Below are 17,759 nucleotides of genomic sequence, written 5' to 3'. Positions count from 1 at the left end.
TTGACTGAAATTGAATTGGACTGGCCATGTAAATACGATGATTACGGAGCAGGTCGAAGCTCACCTTCTGTATACTAAAACTTATCCACCATCACAAAGGTGCTAGTCAAGAGTCTGATGAAATACTCACCACTTGCGTGGATGAGTGTAACGCCAACACTCAACATGTTCAACGCTATCCAAAACAAAACAGCCTGCTTGATTGCTACCATATCCACAAGCACTCACTCTCATCCTGATGTTCAAGAGCAGTGGTGTGTACCATGTACAAAATATACTGAAGAAATTCACCAAGGCTTCACAGACAGCACCTTCCAAACTCATGACAAGTACCATCTAGAAAGACAAGGGCAGCAGATCCAGGGGAACACCACCAGCTGCAAGGTCTCCTCTAAGCCACTTGCCAGTCTAGTTTGGAAATATTCTGCCATTCCTTCAGTGTTGTTGGGTCAAAATCCTGGAAGTGCCTGCCGAATGGTACTTTGGGTTTAATTACAGCACATGGACTGCAGCAGGTGAAGACAGGTCATCACCACTTCCTCAAAGGCAACTAGTGATAAATCACCCAGGCAATGGTACCCGTCTTCTACAAATGAATAAAAAGAAAACCCATAAGTTTGGATGGCTTGCATTTGAATGTGTTGTGGATGGTGCAATATTTTATTTTCTAAGGTACTGTGTATATAGGATATGATAAAGTAAAATGATGCAATATAAAACTCTAATAAGATGTAAGATCAGAAGAAAACCATTTGCCCCCATCAAGTCTGCTCCACCATTCCATGAGATCTTGGCTGACTTTTTTAATTCTGAGCTCTACTTTCCTGCCTTTTCCCACAGCACTAGGTTAATTTACTGATTTAAAAAAACTGTCTTTCAACCTTGAATACACTTAAATGCCTAGCTTCGACAGCTATCTGGGGTAAAGAATTCCATAGATTCACTACCCTCCGAGTAAGGAAATTCTTCCTCATCTCTGTCTTAACTAAGCAACTCATTATTTTGCAATGATGCTGTCTTCTCCTATACTCTCCCACACATGAAAACAGTCTCTCAGCATCCACCTTGTCAAGCTCCCTAAGAATCATATGTATAACGTTTTTGTTTCATTCATGATAAATGTAACTACAAGACAAAGGAGTGACACAATTTCTCTACATTACCATTTTCTGGCAAAACAAAATGCCCTGGAATATATTGTAGTTGAGTGTGCCACATTGTTTGTTGTTTTAAAATCTGACCTTTGATCATGTGTTCACTTCCACCTGCAATTCTCTATTTCCCCACCTCAACTGCCACCTTTTACAGTGTTGTGTGCATAGGTGTGTCCACACGTGCATGTTGTAAGTGCAAGCATGTGTGTTGGAGAGATGAGGAAGAATTTTATGTGTAGTATCTTAGCAACATCTACTAAACAAAGAATAAGGTAAATACCAGGAATGATTGAACTACTTTTTAAGAGTCACAACTTCTTCAGATGTCCCTCATTCTATCGAGTTCCCTTAATGGCATAATGACAGATACAGCTGGTTCTGCTATAATGTGCATTTCTTCAATGCGAATTGACTATAGCTCAATTGAAGAATTCAGACTATTATTTGTAGAATGTTTACAGTTCACACCTGTATTGGCTATAATGTGATTCCGGTCTAATTGGTTTAAATGATGTTACTATTATACGATTTTCTTATAACACGGGCTCTCACAGGAACGGAACTATTAAGTTATATCTGAACAGACTGTCAATCTAAAATTAACCTGCATTAGGATAAGAAGTTCAGTGAACTAGTAATAGTTGGTACTCATGGAATATTGCGCCAGTTCTAATTGCTCACTACCAAATACATTTGTATCTATTGAGGACAGATCAAATGGAGAGTGACATAAAAGAGAATGTAATGGAAGGAAACAATATTGTAACTTCCTATAATTGGCCCAGCTACATATTTTCACCTGTGCTACAGACTTAATTTCCATTTTGCTTATGACCTCCTTCATTAAATTATCAATCGTTCAAGAATAAAATGCTACTGTCACTCGTAGTGCCAAGCCAGGTGAGGTGTCAGCTATCAGTTAATGGGTACAAGCTAAGATGACTGATGACAGTAAATGTCAAGGAAGGAAGACCATGTCAATGAGAGATTGGTCAAGGATAACAAGAGCCAGCCATTCCCTTTCCACTTGTGACAATATAATTCTCAAAATGAATGTATGTTTGGAATTTTTTTTTATTTGAATGTACGATCCCAAAATAGTGTAACAATTTTTTGACAAATTAGCGAATTGTACTCACAAGCTCTGTTATTCATCATTTTGATAAACAGGTACCCCATGCTATATTTTAAAAATCCACCTTTGCTTCATGTCTTGTGTGTCTACAATGTTGATGATGCTTTCTACAATACTTTGCGAGTTTTGACATCCAGTTACTCATAGCTTTCAGGAAAAGAAGCAAAACCTAAACAGGATTTAGCATTTTTAAATGGCATTGTTGCCATTAATATATAATTGTTCAGGTTAAACATCAATAGGCTCTGTAAATCTTAATTACTTGACAGCAATAATTAGGGGCCTTCATAATTCCCAGGTGAAGACACCTTGCTTGTTTATGCTAATAATACAGTGATTGGCTGCAATATTACCTTTGTTTAATGTCTTCACTTTGGTTTTAGAAAGGTTCATATAACAAAGACCACCTTGGAGTGCCTGAATGGAGATTATGAAGTTGAAGCGGGATATGGGTACGAAAGAAACAGTTTCCTTAAAAAGCATAACATTGAAACCTTCTTCATCGTGCCCTCTCATCGAAGGAAAGTGAGTCAAAAAATGATCTATGGATCCACAGTTAAGATTTAAGCCTGCAAAATATAACATTGAAATGTCAATATGCGACTGAGATTCCAGTCGCAGAATCGTGTTGAATAACAAGAATTAATAAATTAGCATTTTAATTGTGTTTTCATACCACAGAAGATGATATTCAATTTCTGCCCCAAATGGTCACGAGGCCAGGGGAGTGACCTTTGTCCTTTTCCTGTTGGTGTGAGCACGAGGCTTAAATTGCGTGGAGACTTGTTCCCATCGCTATGATGTGAACAAACTGCAATCACCAAGTTGGTGGCCTGTGGCTATTTACCAATGGTGAAAGAGTAGGAAAGCTGGATGGATGTGGGATTGTGGATAGTGGAGGATAAAGTCAGTGCATGTGTGTGTGCATGTGTTACATGGATGTCGTGTTGAACAGGATGTCAGCAGTCTAAATTCTTGTACATCCTCAGAAGCAGCAAACCTACTCCTGTCAGAACCATCCAAAAAAAACAGTTTCTTGGACTGATTTTTGCGTAACCACTAGTTTTCACTTTAAAGTCATATTGGATAGATTCTTGAAAACATGAAACTTCATTCTATTCAACCTGGTTAAGATGAATATAACTGGAAATTTTAAATTCCAGTTGTGCAATTATTGTGAATCACTTTGAAAAATTAGATTTACTTCAGACTAGGAAAGGACGTAGAAGTCTGCTCAGTGATAGCAAGTGCTAGAACTTAAATTAATTCAGAATACAATGGGTTGACTATACTAACTGCAAAAACATATCTTCCATGGAGTTTGGCTGTAAATTCCAGATATGATTTGAAATAGTTTGATGAGATTTATTGCCAGTTGTGTTTATCATTTCTTAAGAACAAAAGACATCGGAGTAGGGGTAGGCCATTCAGCCTGTCAGGTCTAAACTGCCACTCAGTGAGAGCATGGGTGATCTGATCAGCTTCCATTTCATTTTCCTGCATTTTCTCCATAATCCTTGACTCTCTTACTGATTAAAATAAATCCATCACAGCCTTGGATACACTTAATGACCCAACCTCAACAGCCCTCCTGTGGTAAAAATTTCCACAAAGTTACTTTACTGTTGAGAGAAGAAATTCCTCCTCATCTTTGTCTTAAATGTGTGATCACTTCCTCTAAAACTAGGCTCTCCCACAAGAGAACAACTTCTCCTTCACTACCCTGTCAATTCCCCTTGGAATCTTTTTTTACATATACTCAGAAATAAAAGCTGGTCATAACATTTTTCTCGAGAGCATAAATTAATGTGTGCATTAAGTCCACTGCACACATGATTAATTAATCATCGATCTTAATTTCCTGCCTAATATTAATTAATGTCATGAGACCACTTCTGAAACTTTATTTTTGTTTGCTACCTGCTTGTTAACTTACAATTAGCATGGACCAAATAACTTTCTTTAGGATGTAATTTGTCTCAATCTTGGGCTAATTTCTCCCATTTAAAGTTTCACATTTAAATACAAAGTAAACTGAAAAAATATTCACCAGTGAGCAGAGTAAAGCTGTTGCTTGAAGGATCCTCTTTGCTGAACTCGGCAGTATGAGTTTGTTTATGATGGATAACCTATAAGAAGAAGCACAGCAACAGAATTAGCTGACAACCAAAGCCTGGGAGGTTTGGGGCAAGAGAACATGTCATGCACTCGACTTCAGAAGGGCATGACACCTGAAGGATTTCTCACTGACCAGGATTAAAGCTCAGATTCTGAAACAAAATATGCAGCCACTGTGCAATTTGAATAGTAATTTCAAGAGAAGTCACGTGCATCCAGCCACACAACACCGAGAGTTCAATTCACCACATCACCACTGAGTTTACAAGATTCCTACCTCTACTATAATGCGACGTAAAGTATTATTGTGTCTGATGAGAACTGATTGAATAGTTTAGGCCTATACTCACTAGAGTTTAGAAGGTGGAGAGAAGATCTAATTGAGCCTTACCAGATGTCAAATAGGATTGACAAAGAAGTAGATTGGAGGTTTCAAGTCGTGGGGCTATTGAGTATGAGTCATAGTTTTGGGTTAAGGAAAATTGAAAATTTAAAACAGGAGGAGTTACTTTTCTTAAAGGGTAGTGAAATGGTGGAATTCACTATCCTGAGTACAGTGGATGTTGGGATATCAAGAAATTTAAATACATGATAGGCAGACTTTTCATTAGTGACAGTTTAAAGGATTAAACAGAGCAGGCAGGAAAGTAGAATTGTGGCCAAGATTAGATCAGCCATTGAATAGTGGAGCATGCTTGAGGGACTGAATTACCTATTCCTGCTAGTTCTGATGTTTTGGTGTTCTTATGTTCTAATAGGATTATCATGCTGCATGAGTTGGAGTGCTTGCAATCAGCTGCCTAAGCACAATACTCTGGAGCTTCATTCCTAGATCTTGTCACTTGTCAACCATTATATCCTCCTTTCAGAAACTAATTTTAAAGCATATCTTTTTGACCAAGATTTTCGTCACCTATCCTTAATGCCCTATGTGGCTCTGTGTAAATGTTTCTTCATAATTGTGATGTGAAATGTTTAGGAATGTTGAACTATTTACATAAAAGGTATTGATCCAAATTTACTAGTCATATAGCACCCCCTACTGTATAAACTAAGAACTAAATACTTTGCTGAAGTGCTTCTTGTAATTGGAATACTGTAGTCATGGTTTACCAGTGATGGAGGGAGTGAATGGTTAAGATGACACATGAGATACCAATCAAATGGCTTACCTGTCCTGAATGAATTTGAGCTTCTTGAATGTAGTTGGGGGTTGCATTTATTGAGGACAGTGGAGGTCATTGAATCAGAGTCCTGACTTCTGCCTTCTGGATGGTGGACAGGTTTGAAGAAGTAAGGTTGAGTGATTTGCAACAGAGCTTCTAAACGTTGACCTGTTCTTATTGTCAAAATATTTTTATGGCTTGTTTATTTAAGTTTCTGGTCAGTAGTAATCCCCAGGATGTTGAAAATGTGGGATTCAGTGATGGCGAAAGTTACTCGCCAGTTATCAGCTGAGGCCTGAATGCTGTCCAGGTCTATTCCTGCTAGTTCTGATGTTTTGGTGTTTTTATGTTCTAATAGTATTATCATGCTGCATGAGTTGGAGTGCTTGCAATCAGCTGCCTAAGCACAATGCTCTGGAGTTTCATTCCTAGATCTTGTCACTTTTCAACCATTATATCCTCCTTTCAGAAACTTATGCTCTTCACTTTGAGAAGTTGTGAATGGAGCTAAGTACAGTACAATCATTAGCAAATATCCCTACTTCTTATGATCTTTGGCAACAGGTATACAAAATTATTAACTCTCGTGTGCACGTCCTCTTATCAAATATAACAGAGGAGTAGATATCAAACTAAATTAGTTGAAGCCATGTGGTTCTTTGTTATTGTTGTTAACTGTTGCTATGTTATCCTTCATAAACCCACAGGCAGATGATAATAGTTAATTAGTTCTAAAGAATTTCATAAAGACTGTTCAAAGCTATTCCCCTTTACCATGTTGACGTTGTATCCTGTTTTGATGATGTCACATCAGGAGTATTGTTTTCTGGATTACAAGAGAGGCACTTTGGAGGAGTGTTGTTAGATAGATACAAGAACGACTTCTGTATATCTGGGATGAATTATTTAGGAACAGTGTTTATAAGATTATCTAAATCTGTAAGGAATAGGATGATCATTGGGAACTGACTGAAGATATTTAGTATAATTCAGAAGAATTTGGAGGCAGAAATGATTTGCTGTGTGCAGGATTCTCAGACTAAAAAGAAAGTCAACAACAATAGTTGCAAAAGAATTTAGAAAATATGGAAAATGTTTTTGTTTTCCTGTAAGAAGGTAATAGAATTTTGGAATATGTAGGATTACCAATCAACAATCCATTTTGTTCCTCTTGGAGTCAAGGCATGCAGTCACAGTAGTTTCTTTGGATAGGTAAAAACATTGGTCAATGTATTGTAATCTTCCAAATGTTCTGTGAATTTAATGTTTCTGGAATTAGTTGCATTGCTCTCCAAAAATTTCCCCAAGAGAAATTCATCCATTCCTTCTTAAATTCTGTTATTTTAAAACTATCATATTATAGCCTAACTATTCCTAACAGCTCCCCTTGGACTTGATTTCTATTATCTGCTCATAGTCAGTACAGATATTTTTATCATTGTTCCGACATGTGAACCTCTTGCATTTTCTTCACACTAAAACAGCCTGGGCCTCACCTTTAACTTTCAACAAACAAGCTACCAATGTATTTTGTTAGCTAGTATTCAAAGAAATTCATGTGACCCATTCAACCTTCTCTTTTACCCTCAACTACAGAAAGTCCCAAAACACAATCCTATAAATTGTGTATTTGCAAAAGCATCTGTTAATCACACAGAGGTCAAAGGTTCACTATTTTACTATTAATGTGCCATGTTGGAGTTTATTTGCATTGGATGATGAAGGTTTTGATGCTCTGCATCAAAACTAAAGTCAGTTTTCTTGATCAGTTATGAATCACTTTCTTTATGGGGAGGTTTTCATGTGCCTGCATTCAATCATACTTATTGTTAGGGCACAATAAACATTACAACATCAGAACAATTGAATTATACATGTATAAAATTATCATTATATTAACTGAGCAAGTGAACTTTCCCTTGGAAATGTCAGTGGATGAAGATACCTCAGATTAACCTTAGTAATACTTCAAAACTTCTGAAAATCTTAAAATTATGTGAAATTATGTCACGTAAACAGAAGATGCAATGTGTAATTTAGTCTATGAATGATTGTTATTTTTTCTCTGCTGTTCTACCTCCTAGTGAGCAGATCTGTTTGGTTTATACTTTAATGTGTAAAGCCAGTGTTCTTAATCATTTTATGTTTGAAACGCCTGCCCCCCCCCCCCCATCACATTTGCATAAAATATTTATAGAAATTGTGTAACATGATACAAGTAATTTTGTATAAAAGGTATTTGTGCCTACATTATATAGGGAGTAAATCACACCTAGATATTGCTTTGTATCCCAATGGGAGATGTCACAGTGCACCAAACCTTTTAGTGGAAATCAGATGGGGAATTCAATAAGGAAAGACTCAGATTTTCACCTGTTGACCCATGTGCTGCAATATCACAGAAAAAAGCATTTCAGTGATCACTGTGAAGTAGCAGCAGGAGTTATTTAGAAAAAGATATTTAGATTACAAAGAAGGCTGGAAATGGAATATTTTCAGATCATCCATTTTATCATTGAACACTCAAGTCAAAAATGGTATTGGTTAGTCATGTGGCAGAACTCCTTGTAATATATATCAACAATGTATTTTCAACATGCATTGAAGAGCAATCCCTCCAACACCAATATGATGTTTCCCTTCTCGTTTCAAATACCATCTAACTTAATGGGCTCTTTTAGTGGGTCTGCCAATTAGTATTGGCTTGTGGATAGTTATGTGTTTGGGCTTTTACTTAATATAAAAGGGTTGAGACAGCTGAAGTTATACAACAAAATGCATAGAGTTACCACATAGAACCAGGCCATTTGATTCAATTAGTCATTGCTCATGCTTAGCAAATAGATCTAATCACATTCACTAACCCTGTTCTCATAATCCTTTAATCCCTTCTCCTATATCCACCTATGCAATTTAATACTAGAGGCTGATAGTTTGTGCCTAAGTATTAACCCTGGGTGCAAATGCGACAGTCTGACAATTCTTTGTGTGGAGAGTTTTTTTTTTCTGATCCCTTGTAAGTCTTATAAATATTTAGTTGTGTTCATTCTATAGCTCCATATTTTTGACTCAACAAATAAAAGATATTTTATCTACTGATGCCTTCCTTACATAATTTTAAATAATTGTATTATATTGACCAGTAATCTATTTTGTTACAGTTAAAACCCCTCTAAGTTTTTTGTGTGGATTTTGATAGCATGTAGCATCATAATAAATTAGTATGTTCCCTTATTAAGTTTAAATATCATTCCCTGTGGAAGTATGTTCAGTAATTTGCACATGGCTCTAACTGCGTTATTAGTAAGAACTAATCTAGTTGATCATTAACACTTGTTTTTTAATTGTTGGCCGCTTGCGATAAAAAATAGAATTTGATTTGTATTCTTTTCAGAGACGTAAGAACCTGAGATGTTAATTTTAATGTTGTGTGCATCTGAGCTCTCAAACCCTCAGCTCTTCCAAAACATCAAACTTACCTCCATTCAGAGTATAACTACTGCTGTTATTTCTTTTTATCAAAGCTATCACCATAGACTCACTGACATTCCACCTGCTAGTTATCAGTCCATTCCCCATCATGTTAATGTCTCTTTTGCATTTTTCTTTGGTCTTCTAGAGAATTAACCATAAACCTTTACAGCCAGCATATAGTGTAGAGAGTTAGAAAGTTTGAATTAGATTGGAATTCAGCTCTTAAAGGTGAAAGGAAAGCCTTTAAAAGTAAATATTACATTGTCTTAAAACTGCATTATTTTGCTCGTTACACATATGTTTAGCATTAATTATTTTCTCTTCTTCGGCAGATTTTTCCTGGGTTGATTCTATCAGACATAAAACCAGCAAAAAGGATGAAATTTAAAACTGTCTGTTATCTACTTGTTCAACTGATGCACTGTCGTAAGATGTTCAAAGCTGAAATACCCTTTTCCAATGTGATGACGTGTGAGGATGATGACAAGGTAAGCATTGGAACAATTTTATTCAAATTTTGTTGATGTATCTGACTTTTTTTCTCTCATGAGATCCATGTTTGACAAGGAAATGTGTCAATGAGGAAGTGTTGTTTTCCTCTATTCCAGCCTATTTCTTTTGAAAGTCATTGCCTTCTATATATTCTTCTGTAATAGAATTGCTCAGCATGCTCATTGTGTTGATTGAAAGCTGCTATTTATTTCTCCACTCATCATCCTATCCAGCTGGCGTGAAGTGACTGGAGCTTTTGTTATTAATTTCCTGAAAGACCACTGCACAGATGTGGATTAACATCAGCAAAAGGAAGATACTAATTCAAATCTAAATATAGGGTCCTGCTACAAATTAGACTATTTAAATCTATAATCACATTATCAGAAGAGTTTCATATATTTAAATCATGGCAATTGAAGAGGGTAAAAAGGACTTGTTAGTTTGTAGGTGACTGAATACAATACTTTAAATAACTTATTGAAGTGATAGAATTTATGACACACTGACATCATAGATGAGCACATTTCAGTTTCCCAAATTGTTTATTTTCAATGAAGATACAGTGGAACATTTACAAAAGTAATTTCTAAGTAAATTATTTGCTTCTCCTATATTGCTAGTTAAATGTAGCTTAATAGGTTATTGTAGAATGTTGCTCATCCAACTAGAAAGGTCTAAGGCCAAACTGACTGGCATTCCATAAATTTTGCCTTCAGCAGCTGAAGTTTGACATTTTTTGGTCAGAATGTAAATGGCAGTGTGGAGCCCATGTGAAGCCAATGCAGTGACAGTGATAGTGGAGAACTCTTGATTTTAATTACCTTCATCTACCTGCATAGCTTGCTGATTAAAAAAAAAATTGCTGAGAGGCAACAGATGAAAGAACATAGAGGAGGAAATAATAAAATGAAACCATGACTAAAGCAGGAATATAATGTTTCTTTTGCCTGAAATGTAGGGTTAAGGAGAATTGCAATAAGACCATCCTATTTCATTTCTGTGAAGAATTGAACTCCAGCACAGAATAGATTTTATCTTTTGAAACTAATATATAATTCCATTGCATGTTTTGCAGTACACAGCAAATAAAACCTGTCAATTCACTGATATCTCTGTAGATCAGGTGATAGTTTATTCTGTTTATAACACTTTGCTATGCAAACCAAATTGTGCAAAGGCACAAGAATTCTAAGCATCAAGATTTTTTTTGTTTCTTTGCTTCAAGAAACCCCTAGAACAGGTTCAAAGATAGGGGCCCTATCATTGCTCCACAAGAGCCTTAAAAGTCAAGGCCTCTTGCTTCAGCTCCAGAAGGGGGTCAGATCTGTCATCCTTGCTCGTGATTGACTAACTATACATGATTACTAAAACTCTGTAATTTATATCTCTTGCTATCAAGCAATGAACTACCTTTTCTTGTTGAGACGTATTAGTATTTCATCTTCTACCACTGTTAACTAAACAGGCCTTTAGACTCAGTATCATAAGGAGAATTCATGGCAGCATTGAGCCTTAAGGCAAGCTGCCTGTGCTTGGTTGTGCAATTGTACAACACTCCTACTAGTCTTTGTAGTAATGTAGAGCCTATCCTGATAACCTGTAGAGAAGCAATTAAATACAACTTGGTTTACTTGTTTGACAGAAAGGTGGATCCCTTTGTATACACTAGTCCATAAAGAGCCAATACATAGATGGTATGCCTGGCAGCACACTCAAGTATTATTTAAATCAACGGACAGCAATAAGTTTTATATGCTGTTTAATCAGAATGAATAGATGCAGTTAATCTTGGATTACAATCCCTTTGCCTGTTTTTGAGGCTGATTCAGTTCTTTGCCATTATCTTCATCTGCACAATACCATGAGTGTTTATAGCCTGCTGTGTAGCATTGAATCTGGGTGACATGGCTGACAACACATGTGAAAACTTTTCTGTTTTGTGTTTAGACTACATTGCTGAATGCAATAATGTAGATGTGAAAATAATAGTCCTAGAGTTGAGCGGCTCTTATGAGCTTACTGAATCATTATTTCAAAGATTTTTGAAGAATTGGTCTGTCAGAAGAGAGAAAAGCAATTTGCACAACATAATGAGGACTATCAAGACAGTTTATACCTTCAAATTTATAATAGGTATAAATACAACAAACTAATGATTTAATTTGTTGAAGGACAGTAGGTGGTATTGTTCTGTTTGCAGTATGTGTGCATGAAAATCAAGCCCTCATCTTTAAAAGGTTATTTTCTACATTCAAAATTATTTCCTGCTTTTATTTTTATAAAATGATCCAGTGGAAGATACTGCTACAGAATTTTATTATCAGGACTGTTGGATTGCTTATCAGCATACTCTAAAATGTCTGTTCTATCCTTCTCCTACATAGTGACATATTCCTTGGCTAATTAAGGCAACTGGCAGGCTCTTGAAGTTAGGAGTTGCAGGGTAAGAGAGATGGAGAATCTCTTTACAGAGAAACCTTTGTCTGGACTCATATGATGGAAGATAGGGAATGGCTGTAGGCCTGTCTGTATAGCTGGCACTCCAGCCTGCCATTGGGTGCCCATCTCCAGATGGTTGAACTGCTACCCTGTCACATAAATGAGATGTAGACTGATTGGCTGCTAGTGAGTCTCATTGGTTGTCCATCTTATGGATCCTTTTGGGCCCTAAATCTGCTTCCCCTAAAGTAACTAACATTGGGAATGATGTTGGGAAACCTGCACACCAGAAAGTGCTAGTACCTTTCAGCTCTGTTTGCCTCCATTTCATCCCTAATTGGGATTCAAAAATTAATTTTCTAGTTTTGGGCTTTGTCTCATTTGTTATGTTTTAAAAGGCCACATTAAATATTTTCTATTATATGTTTGCTTAAAAATTTGACTTAACAGAGATCTCATTACCATATGTATATAGATAACTTCAGAACTCTCAATACATGCCCCGTCCGTTACATAAGTGGACCATTGATGCAGTGCTCTGACATGGCCTTTTCTCTGTTCAATGTCTGGGAACCATGTCCAATATTCTGTGCAAAGTGCATACACAGCAATACTGAAGGTACCCCCAAAATGCTCACAAATTATCCTCTTTAAGATCCTTTAAGTTTTAATTTGAGGATACAATGCATTAAAATGAACAAATCAACAAAATCAAATAGCTTTGTCATGGATGGTGAATGTGATCACATTTCCTTGTTGAAGGAAACAATTTCTTCAGTGGTGCAACTTCACCTTCAGTATATTTGACATGACTTTAATATGAGCAAAATGCTGCAATACCTTTCAACCAATTCAAAGATGTTGAAATAAATTTCTTAAGGCAAGACACAACAGATTCCACAGTGACAAAGATAACGTGGTATGAATGACTGCTGCCATTTCCTTTCTCCCCCGTCACAAAAGGTGTAGATGTTGTCTGACTCTTCTAAATGAAGGAATTGTTACAGAAAACACAATTACTGATCAGATGTAGCGATCACAGAACAGTCAATGTGGGCAGGCGAGCAGATTGGAGTGGGCAGCTTGTTTTGTTTTTGTAGTGTTTTAATTAGAAAGAAAGGGGATACTAAACATGGAGGGTGCCCTCTGTGCATCAGAAAGTAGCTGTCTTGCACCTCCAAGGAGACAATTGCATGCCCAGATTTTAAAACTCACTGCAACGCCCCACCCCACCCTACCTCCTATCCATTCTGAGTCCATCCAGTGATGTTGACTTATCTGTCTGGGTTTTTAATCCATTGGGATGTTCAGCCTGGGTATGCATGCACCAATTCAGCCCACTCACAGCACATTAGAGCTGTAGGCTGGGTTTCTTATTTAGCTACGAGCTGATCACTGACTCTCCTTTGGTGGGGAGGCGGCATGTGGAGATGGTCTGCTACCTCTTATCAATTCTGTGTCGCTATGTAGGTGGATAATATGCACGATTATCTAGCATTTAACGTTAATGTAACCTTAATGGCTTTGATTTGATATGGTGTCAATGAAGATTTCGCAGTTTCTGCAAAATATAGAAAGTACTGATCCTGGATAGAAATCATATAAATCACACTTATTTCTATTTGTCTTTTTAATTGTTGTTCTTCACTGAACATAACCGACACAGAAAATATGCAGGAACAAATCTGCATCCATGTGTTCTTCACCCTTTAAAATTGATGTACATCTTTCCATTGAGAGCTTTAATGCAATGTGTAACATTCTGCTGACTAAGTTCAGGTAAAGGTAGGAAGGCTGCACCATTTCATCCAATACAGTTGAAGCTATTATCTGGCGATTACTTGGTTGCTAAAGTAAATGAAGAAATTACCAAGACCGACTAAACAGATGAAGCAAGAAGAAGTCCTCTCTCCCATCCTGTTCTCTGGGTTTTGCGCTGGAGCAATGAAAAATGGTATGGTTTGAAAACTGCTCTTTCTTCCACCTATCACAAATTAAAATATTTTCTTTTATTTACAAAGAGAAGAGCCTTGAGGACAGCATCTGAAAAAGTCAGAAACCGATCATCTTTCTCTGCAAATGTTATGCACAATGCTCCAGGGACACGGGTGAATCGATACATCAGCCGGTTAATTGAAGCTCGGCAAACAGAGTCTGAAATGGCAGATTTACATTTTGTTACCTTAAAGTACAAACAAACTGAAAGGGAACAGAAAGTAAGTTTTTTTTAAATAAAACCAAGTAAATCTACAATGTGTTTTATAGTACATAGAAGTCTATGTTAAACAAATAATTTTCTCAGTTTTTATCTAAGTGCATCCTCTACATTGCCTGTAGCATCCATGAGTAAATTGCACAGTTTCCTCTACTGTCAATCACTCTGGCTCCAAGGGGTCAATATCAACAAATGGGACAGTGAAAATCCATGCATAAGTACAGCGGCTTTTTAACTGACCCACCTAATTATGATTTTACTTTCAGCTTTGTACCTAATTAACGTCAGTAGGCATGATCATGATATGTATTTTGTTTCTGGTTAAAGAAGCAGCAAAAATATCCAAGTTGTTAGAGTTAGGATGAGGAGACACCAGCCTGCTGCTATGAAGCCAATACAGGCAAAGGCTGCACTCTGCTTCATTTACTCTGTGCTGGATGCACTCCCAGGTTCCTGGAAACTGAAGGATGCCTGAAGAGAGATAATCTTCCCTAATGACATGAGGGAGAATCTTGCAGTTAGCTCAAAGGCAGCCTTGCTTGAGTTAGTCCAGAGGTCAGCAGCAGGAGCACGGCACCACCTTCCTTGATTCAGTACAAGAAGCAATTTGTTAACATAAACAAGGCAGGAAAGGTAATACTTTGCCATATTCAGCTACCCCCTTGTATCTCCCCATCTCCTCATGGTGTTTTCTTCCTCGTGCCGATTTATCGTACATTGTCAGTGCAACTTTTGTATCCCCATCCATTCATCCACCACTGTCAGTCCCACTTTAGATTAGATTACTTACAGTGTGGAAACAGGCCCTTCGGCCCAACAAGTCCACACCAACCCGCCGAAGCGCAACCCACCCATACCCCTACATTTACCCATTACTTAACACTACGGGCAATCTAGTATGGCCAATTCACCTGACCCACACATCTTTGGACTGTGGGAGGAAACCGGAGCACCCGGAGGAAACCCACGCAGACACGGGGAGAACGTGCAAACTCCACACAGTCAGTCGCCTGAGTCGGGAATTGAACCCTCTGGCGCTGTGAGGCAGCAGTGCTAACCACTGTGCCACCGTGCCGCCCACACTTACCTTTGTGTATGGTCATACCTGTCCCTTCTAGCCACGCTCAAAAAATGTCAGCTGTCCTTGGATGAACACCATAATGTACAATGATTTGGCCTCAACTACTTTCTGTGGCAGAGGATTCACAAGCTCTGGGTGAAGAAATTTCTTCCACTTTCTTTCCTAAATGGTCTAACCGCTTATCATTAGACTGTGACCCCAGGTCTGGACTTGGTGGTTATTAGAAACATCCTTCTTGTATTATCCCTGTCTGATCCTGTTAAACATTTATAGGTTTCTATGCAACTACTCCCCTCATTCTTCTGAACTCCAGTGAAAATAGTTCCAACCAATCCAGTCATAGAGATGTACAGCCTGGAAACAGACCCTTCGGTCCAACCCTTCCGTGCCGACCAGATAATCTGGTCCTATCTGCCAGCACCCGGCCCATATCCCTCCAAACCCTTCCTATTCATATACCAATTCAAATGCCTCTTAAATGTTGCAATTGTACCAGCCTCCACCACATCCTCTGGCAGCTCATTCCATACACGTACCACCCTCTGCGTGAAAAAGTTACCCCTTAGGTCTCTCATATATTTCCTCTCTCACCCTAAACCTATGCCCTCTAGTTCTGGACTCCACGACGCCAGGGAAAATACTTTGTCTATTTATCCTATCCATGCCCCTCATAATTTTGTAAACCTCTATAAGGTCACCCCTCAGCCTCCGACGCTCCACGGAAAACAGCCCCAGCCTATTCAGCCTGTCCCTGTAGCTCAGATCCTCCAACCCTGGCAACATCCTTATAAATCTTTTCTGAACCCTTTCAAGTTTCTCAACATCTTTCCGATAGGAAGGAAACCAGATTTGCACACAATAGTCCAACAGTGGCCTAACCAATGTCCTGTAAAGCCACAACATGACCTCCCAACTCTTGTACTCAATACTCTGACCAATAAAGAAAAGCATACCAAATGCCTTCTTCACTATCCTATCTACCTGCGACTCCACTTTCAAGGAGAAGAAATTGAGCTTGAGGGAGCCTGATGTGATTTGACCACGCAACCTACTTGACTGGAGTCAGACGCACTGCTGTTACACCGCAGGCCCACAAATAGGTCTTTGTTGCTCTCCTTCTGTGTTAATGCATTCACATGTCTTTTGTCTCAGTGGGGGCATCATGCAAGAGGTGAATCAAGTTTTCCATGATGAAAATAACAAGTCCAATGAGTTGACTCTCTTCTGAAGGTGCACGATCAAATGATTTGTTTGGGTTTTGTGACGGTGCGCTTTGTAATTTCTTGGGTGAATATTGGCAATTTATTAGATTTTCACCTGGTGACTCTCAATTCATATCTGAGCAAGACTAATTGTGAAGTCAGGGACACAGTTTACATTGGAGGCTACAGCCTTATCCACGTTCTGCTAAGCTGTATCTAATCCCCATTGATCACACAGATTCAAAGTGAGTCTGAATTACTTGCTCGTTGAGAGATTGGGTGAGTCTATCTTAAGCATGGATGACATGGTAACATAGACTTTGTGATGAAGTCATCTCCAAAGTCTTTTATTGAGAATAAAAGAAAGCAATCATGTGTGTGCATGTAGATGTCTTCCATTTACCCATGAACAATTAATGTCACCTTAAGTAGAATGAGTAATATCCAAAGTTTGATATTTCATGAACCTAATTGAAGTGGTTGAAACGATGTTAGCCAGGTGGACCTCTTAGAATAGAAGTACCCTAATTGGGGCTGTTAATCTGGTCCAATCAAGGAGCCCTGGCTGACAGAGATAAACAGAAGTGTCAGAAGTTCTGTTCACTCTTGACAGCCGACTCTGAGGGAGCTGGATCAATGTCAAGGACCCTCCACATGTAAATAAAGGGTGACTCGGTGGCAGAATATGGCCCTCTGTGGACTTGTTTCACTAATAATCTGCAAAGAAGTTCTACAGACATTGTTGACAGGAAATTATGGATGTGACTGAGAGAACATAACGGTGAATGTGGACATGGTAACTGGAACTTCATTCAAACCACTTCCATTTCACATGCATTCATCCATTTCCCTGCACTGCACCCCAATAAGTATTCCAAATATTACCTTGTCATCTGAAGGGTCAATTTTATCCATGAACTGTACACTTAAGTCTTTGGCCATGGTCCTCATGAACCCAAATGTGAAGAAGACTTCAGCTAAGAGAATTTCAGCACTAGGGTAGGGGTCTGAGCATCTGAGAAACAGAAAATCGATGTTTCGGGCAAAAGCCCTTCATCAGGAAAGAGCTTTTGCCTGAAATGTCGATTTTCCTGCTCCTCGGATGCTGCCTGACCTGCTGTGCTTTTCCAGCACCACTCTAATCTCCAGCATCTGCAGTACCCACTCCTGCCTAGGGATCTGAATCACCAAACTGTGTACCTTGTCATCACAGATATTGTGAAAAGCTGTTTTAGAAAAGCAGGTAAGAAAGCAGTTGAGTGCTCATTGGTAAGACTTCA

General features: G+C 38.2%; 1 protein-coding gene across 1 annotated transcript in view; it reads left to right on the top strand.

Moving 5' to 3' along the window:
* The window catches only part of LOC132816069 (adenylate cyclase type 1-like), a 294,971-nt gene that overhangs the window by 191,369 nt on the left and 85,843 nt on the right, over positions 1–17,759 (top strand). The window contains exons 7-9 of the mRNA XM_060825498.1: positions 2,673–2,814; positions 9,380–9,535; positions 14,003–14,197. Of these exons, the coding sequence (XP_060681481.1) occupies positions 2,673–2,814; positions 9,380–9,535; positions 14,003–14,197 (493 nt within the window). The remainder of the gene's footprint in view (positions 1–2,672; positions 2,815–9,379; positions 9,536–14,002; positions 14,198–17,759) is intronic.

The sequence above is a fragment of the Hemiscyllium ocellatum genome, chromosome 5 (assembly GCF_020745735.1).
Source record: "Hemiscyllium ocellatum isolate sHemOce1 chromosome 5, sHemOce1.pat.X.cur, whole genome shotgun sequence".
Lineage (NCBI taxonomy): Eukaryota > Metazoa > Chordata > Chondrichthyes > Orectolobiformes > Hemiscylliidae > Hemiscyllium > Hemiscyllium ocellatum.
This window is presented reverse-complemented; position numbering and strand designations above follow the sequence as displayed.